Consider the following 13843-nt stretch of genomic DNA (forward strand, 5'->3'; position numbering starts at 1 on the left):
AACAGCTGAAACACTGACTTACTTTAAAGCTAGACTAAAACCCCTCCTGCTTAGAGTTGCTTTTGAATCATAAAAAATGAAACATTGACCATCATTTTGATGTGTAATGTTGGTACTTGGAAAATGTTTTATTGATTTTTGTGTTTTATGATATAAAACATTTTGAACTGCCTTGTTGCTGAAATGTGCTAATCACATAAATTTGATTAGATTTGAACAGTAAAATGAACCTAAGTATAGAAACCATAACAAGAATTAAAGCTGAAAGCCTCGAACGGCCCTCGTAGCTCAGCGCCACACAGCCCTATTGGCGACCTGGCACCGCCCTCAGTGCCAGGGAGGTGAGACCTGGCACCGAGGGTGGTGCCAGGTCTCACCTCCTTCGATGCTCTTGCATCTGAGATGATCTGGTGCAGATCAGCTGATGTGGTGAGGAGATATAGCTAGCTGATGCATTAACCTAGGGGGCGCATTAGAGTCAAATTACAATGCAATGCTAATGAGCTCTAGAAATTCACAAGAGTCAATCACAATTTGGGTATAAATCGGATGATGCATGTGTGATTTAGAGACAATCGTATGCAAACAGCGAGGGACTGAAATTCACGGTTCTGCCACGCCCACATGGCTCAGTCAGCAGCCAGTACTGACAGAGTTCATCATTACTTCATTTTATGTCAGTTGGCACAGGATTAAACCCCTTTGAATCATACAGTGAAAGTAAAACATCCAGCAGAACAAAGCAGGTTACTTTCTGTAGGAAGAGGGCGGGGTTTAGGCGATGTCACCACTTGACCAAGTGAACGTGATCAGGGCTGGTCTATAATGAAACATGGAAAGTATGATGCAGTTCTGACTTTTCCTGTGGAAGTTATTGCACCTTGATGTTTTATGGCGAATAGTTTGACACTTAGCCACGCCCACATTCTTTGATGTACAAAAAAATTGTAGGATAACTTTTAAGCTATTATGCCTCAAGAGTGTGCTTAGTGATTTTGAAGTCTGTATGTCCAACGCTGTAGGTCGAGTTCGATCGGATACGACATCAGTAAAAAGGAACATGTCAACTTTGATCCAAAATGGTCGACTTCCTGTTGGGTTTGGATCATGGCTCCAAGAGATTTTTTTGTAGGTTCTTACTCGATACACGTGTACCAAGTGTCATTTTTGTAGGTTAAAGCATGACTTGAGACTAATTTTTTTTTTTTATATATTGGGTGTTGTAGAGAAATTCGGCCATACCCATCAACGACTGTTATGGATTCCTTTTTGGGGTTGCATAAGGATTCATCCTACTGAGTTTGATCCAGTTGGGCTAGAAACTGGAATTTAGAGCCAAACGTATGGCAACGGCATTACAGGTCACTTCGCCACGCTGCCACGCCCACCTGCTCCATTGAAACCAGACAGGGTTGGAATCCAACATGTCTTCTGTCTCTGGATACTGTTTCATGTTCAAAGGGGTCAGATAGAGACCGTTCATAGTAAAACATGACACTTCCTGTTCTCATGTCATCAGTTGACCCCGTGAATGTGATGAGGACTAGTCTGTAGTGAGACATAGGAAGTCTGATGCAGTATGTGGAAGTTTTTGCACCTTGATGTTTTATGGCGAATAGTCAAAGTTTGACACTTAGCCACACCCACATGGTTTGATTGAAGAGTATGCTGAGTGACTTTGAAGTATGTAGGCTTCAAACTCAGTAAGCACAGTCTTGAGGCATTGAGGGTCAATAGTTGTCAAAGCAATTTTCGTCCATCAAAGCATGTAGGCGTGGCCAAGCCTCAAATCTGGCTATTTGCCATGAAACATGAAGGTGGAATAACTTTCCCATGTAAGATCTCAGCTGCACCAAACTAGCTGAGATCGATCCTTGTTCACCCACCAACAGGAATCTGGTCAAATATTTGGTGGGCGTGGGCTAATTCTTCATCAGCGCCCCCTAGAATCATTTTAAAAATCAGCCCCAAGCCATTCAGTGAAATGTCAAATATTGGACTTTTTTCACTTCAACAGTAGCAGATTTTATATTGAAACATCAAAACAGAAGAAAGTAACACAGTTTAAGGAAAAGGGGAGATCTAAAGAGCTGCTTTTAGTGATGACAGAAGAAGTGTTCCTCTTTAACCAATGAAAAGAACAGTTCAGTGGTTTGATAAATACAAATCCCCCCATCCAGGCCTTTGTTTAGATACAAATCAAGTCTTTTAACAAATTAAATTTGATTTGAACAGTAAAACAATATACTAGCGAATGCTGGGCCCTATTCTGATACCTTGTTGAAGTTAATTGAATGTTTCAGCTGGAAAACTCAGTTTTAAATTGCAGTAACAAAAGCACACAAGATTTCATTACACTTCTAGTGTAATGAAATCTTGTATTTTTGTCTACTTTCTAATGCAAGTATCTCATTACACTTGAAATAAGACAAAACTAACTTACAAAGATCTTTTCAGCAAGCTTGTTTTTGTCAAAAATTCCTTAACATTGATCAATTACTAGTTCCACTGGCAGATTATTTCACTTATAACAAGACATTTTTCCCATGTCTTGGGAGAAAGACAAGGAAAAATTAGCCCTGAACTTAGAAGCAGCATTATGTGAACTTTTTCATGAGGGGGTATGAGTTTGAAGAATTTTCTCAATCATGCCTGCTGTTAGCATGTGCTAAATGAAAATTAGTGCTCTTGTCTTTGATTTCCAATTTTGACTTCCAATGATTCACTTCCTACAACAGAGCATCAATTAAAAATCCACAGAATAGCCACAGCGGCCACAAGGTTCAAAGCATGGGGAAAAAAAAGTAACAGCTTATAGTCTGAAAAATACGGTAAGCTGAACATAAAAGAGAATTTCTGTCAGATTTATGTTTCTATACCTTTTTAAATGTACAGGAAAAACATTTTTGAGATCACAAAAATGAAACTGTTTGTTGAATATCTTTTCAAACTGTTACAAATGAATATTATTTTAGCTGCTGTTGTAAATCAGTAAAGCTGTTCTTATACAGGTGAACACAAATCCTGTTCTTGTACTTGTTCTGCAGGAAGTGTGTGTGTTTACTCCTCAGGTTTGCTTTCTGTCTTTTCTCAAAGACTTGTGTTTAGTTGGCGGCAACAGGAAGAATGCTTCAACGTAGGTGGGCCAACCACACAGAGCAGCTTTGCACTGTCATTGACTTCTACTGCCTCAGGCACAATAAAGCTGTGAGTGACAATAAAATCCAAAAGGTGTTGAAAAACTGTCTTCAGGAGAATTTCTATGTATTCAAAACTATATCACAAAATGAAATAAGATTGATCCCAAAAACCTTCATGAACCCAGCAAAAAAGGAAAATAAATCAACCAATAACAAGAAAATCTGCAAGCCGATACATATCATAACCTCCTTCTGTCATTTTGACTGACGACCTCAAAAAATTCTATCATAATCTGTTGTTATCTGTCACTAAATAAGTAAAAATAATGACAAATGTAATTACATTAATTTTCTATTCAGATTAATGAATAGTCAACAAGCTGAACAGAGAATCAACATTGTGCCATCAGACATCAACCAGATGAAAACCTGTAATTTCTTCTCCACTCCTGACTGCGACCCCAGTGGAATGAACTGAATTGATGTTTTCTGGTCCCTTCTGCTTTCTGACAGCATCCCGTCCATAACTCTTCAATGCGCTGTCAGCTCCTGACTCGTGAGAGATGTCTTAGTTCAGTGTTCATGTCAGAGATGATACTTAGATGGAAATTTTTTATTGATTGATTTGGATACCTCCTCAATGTAATCTGTGTGTAAAATGTCTGCATGTCTACAGCAAGTAATAGCTAACCCTAGTAATACATAACTCTAGTTATTTAGAATTAGACATTACTAACTACATGGTGAATTAGAATAAAATCTAAAAACTGACCCAGCAGTTTTTATATTGGAGTGTCCTGATGACATCATATAAAGCAGACCTGTCTTCACTCATGATGCTCCGAGTGACAAAGTGTTCACTACTTACAATGTATTTCACTGAAGGTTTTTTGTAGTGCTTCAAAAACTCAACACTTTGCTTTAAGCAATGCTCTTTGAAAAAGTTTTAGTATGACATTAGTAAATGTTGAATTATTTGGTTATTGAAAACATTATTCAAACTGACTTCACTGTTATATGCCTAAAGTAAAGCAGATTTGGAAAACAAACATGTTATATTCTTTTTTATGGTTGTTCTGATATGAAAACATGAAACAATGATTAACAAGGATATTGAAAATAAAAATACATTTCTTATATATTACCAAAAACACATAGTTTTGGTAATGAATAAAATAGATGCGGTTCAGGAGTTTCTGTCTTAATGTGTCTCAACAGAAGTTGTTGTTTCATAAAAAAGACAGATGAGAGCCTGAGATAAAACATTTCCTTTCAGATGTTCTTTGAATCCATCAGTGACCGTTTGCAGCAGGTGTTGTTTGCTGTGCTTTAATCTCCTGTTATCAAAGACAGAGTACTGCAGGTGGTCACTGTCTGAACAAGCACACCTGCCAAATATACAACAAATGGAGCGCTTGTATTAGAAACATGAATTATGCAAACACACAAACTCACTATCACAAAACATTGCTTCAAACAAAACAACATCCAAACACATGGATGTTATTTCAATTACAAAGCTAGTTACGATAATGTTAAGCGTTGGTTATTGGTACGTGTGTTTGTGACAGTGTGTGAAGCTAGGCTAACCTCCAAGGAAACTAGCAGATGATGCCAAAGGGAAGAGAAACAAGATGGGGACAACTTAGAATAAGATGGCTACTAAAGTGACCATTGTAAAGTTAATGGAGTATTGACTGCTGGTAAAGCTGCACACAGCTGTTGTCTTTCAGTCCACAGGTTGTCATCCCAATCTCTTCAAAGATAGAAAGTCAATAGAATAGGATTGTGACTGTGTGAAATCTTCTGAAATACAACTGTTTAGGATTTGCCACTAGAAATGGTAATAAATCCTCCATTTTGTAAAGAGAGGAGCAAATAGTTGTACTGCTAAACAAATAGGCTGTAATTTCTGTCAATATAGGAGAAATCTTCTTGTTCGTAGTGTTGTGTGTTTTTTCCTTCTGCAGAGATATTTTATGAAACAATCAAGGACTGAAGACAGCTAATTGGAGATTTGCACTCTGGTTTAGAGGTTATTATCAGGAACTTGACTTGGGGATGAAATTACATGCTTGAGGATCAATTTCTTTATTTATTTTAATATTGCAGTTACAAGTATGTGTGTGTGTGGGAGGGGGGCAGGGGGGGGGGAGCTAACAATCAGTCAAATGAAGTAGGGGGAGGGCACACCAGATGCCAGCTGATGTCACTTCATTACACCAAACTCGATCAATAAAAGTATACTTTGTACATGCAAAATGCATCCAACAAAATGTTCACTCACATCCAGCAAGACTGTCCCTCCTTCTTTCTGTGACTGAAAATGTGATTTCTCTATTGTTTCCCTGTTAGGTCTAAAAAAGGGCACAACATATTTGAGGACACTGATATATGAGTGACAGTTCAAGCATTCTTTTTATTTAAAGACATTTTCTTGAAACTTTCTTTTGTTCAGCTGCTTTTAAGTATTCAAATATTAATAAAAATAAAAGAAATTATTAATAATTATAATGTGCCCAAACACACAACATTCCCACAAATAGCCTTACAGACCTGATGTATGACTTCTTGGAAAATTTTTTTGCCTGATAACATTTGAATGTTATCTTTGGTACAGTGTGAGCTTATAAGGCAAAAATTGGTCAAAAAATTTCTCAAGTAGCGCATTGAATTCAACTACCTCCATCACTATAACACAGTTTGTTAGTCTGAGTTTTGCTCTACAATCACATGGAGGTGGCGTCATGTCAGTTGAATATTTTTTATAGTTTAGTTTACACCAAATATACCTTTATATACATTAATACACACAGTGGAAAACATCTTAGCACTACCAGATATGCTAACATCCACACTTGTCCTTATCTCCACCTTTGGGGACACAGCCAATCAGCGCCAAACAAAATGAATGAGGCCTCTGGATTGGCTGCTTTGCAAACAGCAGCCAATAGCAAGTCAAGCAGCATTGCGCCAAAGTACTTCCTTATCCCAAGCTGCATTTTATTTCAGATATTTCAGATATAATCTACAAAGATGTCACAAATTGGCAAATAAACTCTAAATGTCTTGGGAGTCACATTCTACAGACAAATCTGTGAATAAACAGGAGTCTGCAATTCTTGATCATCCTGCAATTTCTAGGACTATTGGTATGCAGTTATTTCACAATAACAGATATTTTCTACAATTCATTGTTGTCTGTCAGTAATTAGATTTGGTTTTTGAAAAATGTTAGCTACCACCATATTCCTGCTCCTGGGGAGAAGGGGAGGAGAGGGTCTGAGAGTGGACAGCCTTCCTGGAGGCCAGCAGTCTCCCAGCTACAGAGGAGGAGGAGGAGAGCTGAGGGGAAAGCACAGATTAATGAAGGGAACTGAGGTAGAACCACAGACACCGAGAGATTCCCAGCATGAGTCTGGTTCCTCTGCCTACCTGAAGCACATTTCAATTATTTAGAAAACTTTGTAAAGTTCCAGATAAGGAAGCAACTAAAGTGAGGGAAAACAGTGAGGAGACCTCTCAGGAGGAAAACTCCTATGGTAGAACCACGAGGACGTCTGTCCACTGCCATGGGGTGAGTATGATGCTTAACAGAACATGGAGGAAGCAGCTGGCTCCAGCAAACCACAACTGCATTTATAGAACCATGAGAGAGCCCCCTGTTGGGCTGTGTGGTTGTGTGTGCATGCGTGTGTGTGTGTGTGTGACTTAGGAAAAACAAGGAGGAAAGGACACTGTAATACGTTTTCAAGGAGGACAAACAGTTTGCATGAGAGACTTGTGGTGCTTAAGAGCATCAGAAGAAGCTCTGTTAGTGAAGTCTTCCTAACTTCATGATGGAAGAGCTGGATCACTGCAGTGTAATCTTTTCTGGGCAAGACTTACTTACATTAGAGGATAAAACTGCTGCATCTCAACTATAGTTGCAAAACCCAACTTCAAGTTTCAGCAAACGTTCTGAGAACTTTTCAATTCATTTGTCTCCACAGAGTTACTTCATGAGCATCAGATGTCTTTTTCTCAGATTTTATTCTCCAAACATTTTCAAAAGAATTAATGTTTTTCTTTTTATTTTACAAAAGTGCTGTACTTAGATGATCTGTCACATAAAAACTGTACTAAAATAAATGTCACTAACCACATCCTGTCCAAAAAAGAAACAAAAATGCCAGAAGAGTGCAGGTCATACAGGCCTGCATTTCATAGCAGTACTTCCCATGAAGTCATGGGACATGTAGGCCTGGATATAGAACTTGAAAAGCTAAGCCAGCAAATCATCACATTTGCCCAGATTCCTCTCAGTTTACAAGCAGATTACCAAGTCGACCACATTTTGACTTTTGGATTTGAATGTTATTTTTAAGTAGTGCTTTCTGTCTACTGCTCCCTGAGCTTTCAGTTTCTGTGTCATGTCACATTCCCACTACATCTCTTTCTCAAATCTTTTTGTTCACAAACAGTGAAGTCTGCTGTTCTTCACATATTTCCCTTTTGAGCTCAGGAGTCTGAACATTGTTTTTCTTTTTTCTTCTAAAACTCATCAGCTGTTTTGGCTTTTTGCAGAGCTTTGGAGAGGTTGCCTCGGGCCACTGCAGCATGAGGATGAGTTTGCTGTGACTATATAAGGCTCTGCTGCGAGGCCTGCAATTTGGTCTCTTTAATAGTGGAAATATGTCAAGAGGCCTTTTTGCTTTGTTTATAACCACATGGGATCAGAGATGTTGATCTACTGACTGTTTCAAAGGATGTGGAAATTAGATGAAAAGGAGCACATTGCGTTGTTTTTAGTCTCGGTCTTGATGTGGGGAAAGTGGAGGAATTAAAGGCCTGAAGGCAAAAGAGGGAAACTGGAAGAAGTTTTTACTGCTAAGTTTCTAGCAACTGACATCCCAAAAGTTATGGAATGTTGACAGTTTTATTTAAACTGCCTTTCTTTGGACATCTTGATCGCTTTCTTGGGGTTCAATGCCAGGAGCACCGATCTGACATCATGCTCCTGTGCAATGAATGAAGTGGTGCAGGAACCAGGAACCAGGAACCAGGAACCAGGAACCAGGTGCAGGCCTGCAAGAGCAGAAGAGTGCTACTGATGGGTTTCAAAGTGGGACTCTGCCAGTGATGCACTCAGGCCCCCTGCTGCTATTCTTTAATGGTTTTTAGAAGGACAGAGAGAGAGAGAGAGAGAGGGAGAGAGAGAGAGAGAGAGAGAGAGAGAGTCGTGTTTCCATTGGCAACAGGTGAAATGTACACAGCTATTATGATCATAACTGTTAGTCTCTCAACATCTGGGGAACACTGTCTGTCAGCCTAACCTCCATCAGGACTTGTGTTTTGTACATAAAAGAAGAAGACTATGATGACGGCATTAGATGAAGCAGCATCTTTCTCTCTCCTCTCTCTTTATCTTTGATAAGAATCCTGTTGCCTTTGTTTGGCTGTTTCTGCCAGCAGGTCGAATAGGGGGGGATTCCCCCCTGGAAACACCAGCCGCCATCTGTCGGTAAAGTGACACCACCAAGGGGACTCAAGTGTCCGGTGGGACGAAACTGGAACCCTGTGCAGCAAATCCAGATTCAGACCTTATCACTAAAATATCCTATTTCTTGAGAAAAAATATATTCTCATAAAACATTTTATCGGTATTTATTAAGGCAGCCGAGTGTTTTCATTTAGTTAAAAATGCAATGCAATGAAGACATGTCTAATACATCCAAACTACCACTAATGCCTATCAAAGAAAAACATTTGCTACAATCAGATCTAAAAAAAAATGTAAGAAATATATCATATCATCCCTTTCCTCTGGACAGGAACCTCCTACAAAGCCATCCACACTTTAAGTATATATCTTTTTTACTTGTTCATTAGGACTCAGACTGTTTTCTTCAGGAAATGGTTCCATAGATATGGTGATTTCAAATCAGTTTTGCTGTGCACTGATTTGTGCAGAGCAAAAGCTTAAAAACTCCCTTAATTTTTACAGTAAAATGTCATTCAAAACACTTCCAAAAGTGGACAACCAACTCCACAGCAGCAGCCCTGCTCAAGACCAAACTTAACTGATTAGTAAGAAGTAATGGCCACAGTTTGTGGACTATATTTAATAATAATAAGAAGAAGAAGAATAAAAACTTTACAAAGGACTGCTACATCCACCAGAGTTTCTGGTGTCATGGCAGTTGTTTTAACTTGTGTTTATTTTGGATTCCCCTTCAGTTTGTGTCACCTTTAACAGGCTGCCTTTGTCCTCAGGGAACACCACACATGCTTTCATATCAGGCCAAGATAATTCAACTGATACCTTGATTCTAGATGGCAGCGGTCCGTCCCACTGTCCTTCCGAGTGGACCACATCACTCTTAACATAGCACACATAGCAGGAATAGTTCTTAAGATTCTTAAGAACCATCCAGATAATCAGGACATCTTTCAGCTTGTTGAAAGGGGGAAATGAAAACAAAAGTCTGCACTTTTGTGAAATAGGAATTAGTTAGCATGGCAAAAACCTCCAAGCACCATTATTACTGATTATCTTTAGCTTAATGATCAATGTTCATGCTCTGATGATTACAGAGATAAACTCGTTCTTTAGCTGGACATGAATCCTGGACATGTTAATTCATGTGTCTCAAATGCACTTCACCTTATTTGGTTTAACAAAACTTTTGGGTCCATCACAATGACAAAATTGTGATGGACTTATTTTTGTTATTCCATCCATCCATTTTCTGTTCACCCTTGTCCCTCGTGGGGTCAGGAGTTGCCGGTGTCCATCTCCAGCTACGTTCCGGGCGAGAGGTGGGGTCACCCGGGGGTCATGCTGGGGTCACTGTGGGGTCACTCTGGGGTCACACTGGGGTCACTCTGGACAGGTCGCCAGGCTGTCACAGGGCATTAATTCAGACTCATCTTTAGAATTATTTAACCCCTCATATGTCATGATAACACCACTGTTCTCATGTCTTTTGAAATACAATGTATCAAAATTATGTTCATTTCATACATTGAGTGTTTAGGGCTCCAAAGAACTTTACTGTAACTTTCTTATATAAATATCAGAAACTTTGCTCCTAACTTTTAGGAGCAATTCCAGGAATCTTAAACTGCATTCAATAATTCCTGGAAAATTTACAGATGTTCTGTATGTTATTGTCCAACATAGCAAAAAAAAAAAAAAACAAGAAACAATTATGCTTTATTGATGTACCATAACAGAGAATTTATTTCTGTACAACATCAGCCTAATAAGACGACAGGAATTTTTCAAAATCTGTAGTTTATATATGGGCTTCATAAATATGTCCAGTGGGGAACTTGTGGGAACTTTAACTCTATGGAAAGATATTTAAAATGTTTCAGAAATTTTAAATTTTTTTTCGATCATTTTTTTTCTCCGAAGAGTTTTTGCAGTGCTTGTATTCTCAACAGTAGGCAGACAGGAAGGAGGACGAGGAAAAGTGGGGAAGACATGCGACAAAGGTCGCGGGGACCGGGAGTCGAACCCGCAACGTCTGTGTCGAGGACTGAGGCCTCAGATTTGTCATGATGAAGAAACATACTGGTGAGATCTTTTCAAAGGAAAAAGAAGAACAAACTGACATCCAATCTCTTATTGCCTTTCTTTCAAACAACTTTGCACACACATATTCACACACATTCAGTATATACATACACACTGAAGAAAAATATAAATGCTCCATGTCAAATAGAAGAGTTTTATGAGTAATATCACTTTCCTAATCCATAGAGTTCCATGTGACGTTGTAGCTAGAACAGCTCCAGCGCTTCTGGGAAGGCTGTCCTCAAGGTTTAGGAGTGTGGATATGGGGACATACATACACACCTCCGCACATACATGTGTAACGGGTATCCACTACTCATAATGGATACAAGTGAAATTCTCACTAAAATATGTTTTGTAATTGCCATGTGATGAGTGCTTTTTGGCGCCCCCTACTGGTTGCCTATAAATAGGAGGAGAAACTGTAAATTCCACACAGTCTGTTCAGCGCTCTACTGCGGTAAGTCACCAAATCCAGTTCTTTTCTGAACGGTCATAGTGGGTGTGCTCAAAAACTGACGTGGAGTTTTATTACAGTATGCAGAGAACTAGTGGAGCAGAGGGAAGCTCACTGTTCTGATTTATATTAACCACTCATTCCAGAAAATTCAACCAACTGGCCTCCTCAGTGTGCATGATGGGACGGGCAATGGGGAAGCTGTCACACATGCAAACACACACACACACACATACATAAGATACTATATATATATATAAGATCCTATATATAGTAACTTATTATTTTTGAGGATTAAATTTTTTCTGGATTTGGTTTTCTGTGTCAGTTTAGTTCCTGTGTTTCTGGTCTGCCCTTGATTACTCCCAGCTGTGTCTCATGGTCCCTGATTACTATGTGTGTATTTAGTCTCACCTGTGTTCCCTGCTCCTTGTCGGATCCTAGTCTCTCCTGTCATGTGGCCTAATTATTTTCTTTTTGCTCCTAACTTTTAGGAGCAAAAGTCCCTGACCTCTGCTGACCTGGCTGCTCATCCGGTACATTCCTCATTAAAACAATCGTTTTAATTTCATGAACCTGGTTCTTCAGCCGTCAATCCTCGCCACTCAAACCCCCACCTTATGAAATTTATGACTTGCAGAAGATGTTGAACGCAACATGATTATCTGATATCAGTGGCATATCCAGCTTTTTTCGGGGGGATGACTGGGGAGACGGATGATGGGATGGGTGGGGGACGGATGATGGGATGGGTGGGGGGACGGATGATGGGATGGGTGCGGGGATGGGCGCGGGACGGGTGGGGGGACGGATGATGGGATGGGTGCGGGGACGGGTGGGGGACGGATGAGGGGATGGATGGGGGGACGGATGATGGGATGGGTGGGGGAATGATGATGGGATGGGTGGGGGGACGGATGAGGTGATGGGTGGGGGGACGGATGATGGGATGGGTGCGGGGACGGGTGGGGGGACGGATGATGGGATGGGTGCGGGGACGGGTGGGGGGACGAATGAGGGGATGGATGGGGGGACGGATGATGGGATGGGTGGGGGGAATGATGATGGGATGGGTGGGGGACGGATGAGGTGATGGGTGGGGGGACGGATGATGGGATGGGTGCGGGGACGGGTGGGGGGACGGATGATGGGATGGGTGGGGGGACGGATGATGGGATGGGTGCGGGGACGGGTGGGGGGACAGATGAGGGGATGGATGGGGGACGGATGAGGGGATGGGTGGGGGGACGGATGATGGGATGGGTGGGGGGACGGATGATGGGATGGGTGCGGGGACGAGTGCGGGGACGGGTGGGGGGACGGATGAGGGGATGGATGGGGGGACGGATGAGGGGATGGGTGGGGGGACGGGTGGGGGGACGGATGAGGGGATGGATGATGGGATGGGTGGGGGGACGGATGAGGGGATGGATGATGGGATGGGTGGGGGGACGGATGAGGGGATGGGTGGGGGACGGGTGGGGGGACGGATGAGGGGATGGATGATGGGATGGGTGGGGGACGGATGAGGGATGGATGATGGGATGGGTGGGGGGATGAGGGGATGGGTGGGGGGACGGGTGGGGGGACGGATGAGGGGACGGATGAGGGGATGGATGGGGGGACGGATGATGGGATGGGTGGGGGGACGGGTGGGGGGACGGATGAGGGGATGGATGGGGGGACGGATGAGGGGATGGGTGGGGGGACGGATGAGGGGATGGATGATGGGATGGGGGAGGGGACGGATGAGGGGATGGATGATGGGATGGGGGGGGGACGGATGAGGGGATGGGTGGTGGCTCATCTTGTCCGCCACTGGGGAGCAGTCTGGTGACATACCTCTCGATATTAAAGACACTTTTTTTGAAAGCCTCACAACTTGAAAATCATGTCATTTTGTTAGAATTGTCTATTCCTAAATAGAAAAAGATTTTTGTCGCAGTTAAATTCGGTATAATAACCGGAATGTATTTTCAGCCCTCACAACTTGCATGCGCTTGAAAGTATAGCTGATTTCTAGTGTCTGCTGCTTCGCGGCTGTTTGTCCAGGCTCTCCGTCAGAGGGCTGCTTGCTGCCCCACTCTGCCCCACTCTGCCCTCCCAGACTCCATTCAGCAGCTCGGAAGCGCCGCGCGCAGCCTCCGCTGCCGGCAGACTGTTCCTTTAGCGCTCGCGCCTCCAGTACTTTATCTCCTGCGCGCTTTCAAGCCGCCGCTCCGCGCGCAGATGGAAGACATTGGAGCTTTTCAGCGGGAAAAGACTTGCTCTAGTTGTTTCAGCTCCATGGAGGACCACTGCTGCCCCGGAAACGACAGGATGGAAGCGTGGCTGGACGACCACTTGGAGTTCACCCACTCATACTTTGTCAAGAAGGCATCAAGGTAAACATACGAAGCGCTTCATAGAATGGAGAGGTGATTTCATTGCGTGCTGTTCACATTCTTCACGGCCTCACAGCCATTTCCTCTGTTTTCCTGCCTGGACACAAGGAGCTGCTGTAGTAAAATCAGTTCCATTGTCTGTGTGGAACCCCGTGTTCAGATGTTCAGTGTTCAGGTGTTCAGTGTTCAGGTGTTCAGGTGTTCAGATGTTCAGTGTTCAGGTGTTCAGATGTTCAGTGTTCAGGTGTTCTGTGTTCAGTGTTCAGATGTTCAGTGTTCAGGTGTTCAGGTGTTCAGA

At 42.1% G+C, this 13843-nt stretch overlaps 1 protein-coding gene across 1 annotated transcript in view; it reads left to right on the plus strand.

Annotated features, from left to right (window-relative positions):
• Positions 1-13196: 13196 nt before the first annotated feature.
• The window catches only part of pde5ab (phosphodiesterase 5A, cGMP-specific, b), a 75315-nt gene continuing 74668 nt past the window's right edge, over positions 13197-13843 (plus strand). The window contains exon 1 of the mRNA XM_055056568.1: positions 13197-13545. Coding sequence (XP_054912543.1) covers positions 13391-13545 — 155 coding nt within the window. The 5' untranslated portion in view covers positions 13197-13390. The remainder of the gene's footprint in view (positions 13546-13843) is intronic.

This window comes from Poeciliopsis prolifica, unplaced genomic scaffold, assembly GCF_027474105.1.
Source record: "Poeciliopsis prolifica strain line A6 unplaced genomic scaffold, Auburn_PproV2 SCAFFOLD045, whole genome shotgun sequence".
Classification (NCBI taxonomy): Eukaryota; Metazoa; Chordata; class Actinopteri; order Cyprinodontiformes; family Poeciliidae; genus Poeciliopsis; species Poeciliopsis prolifica.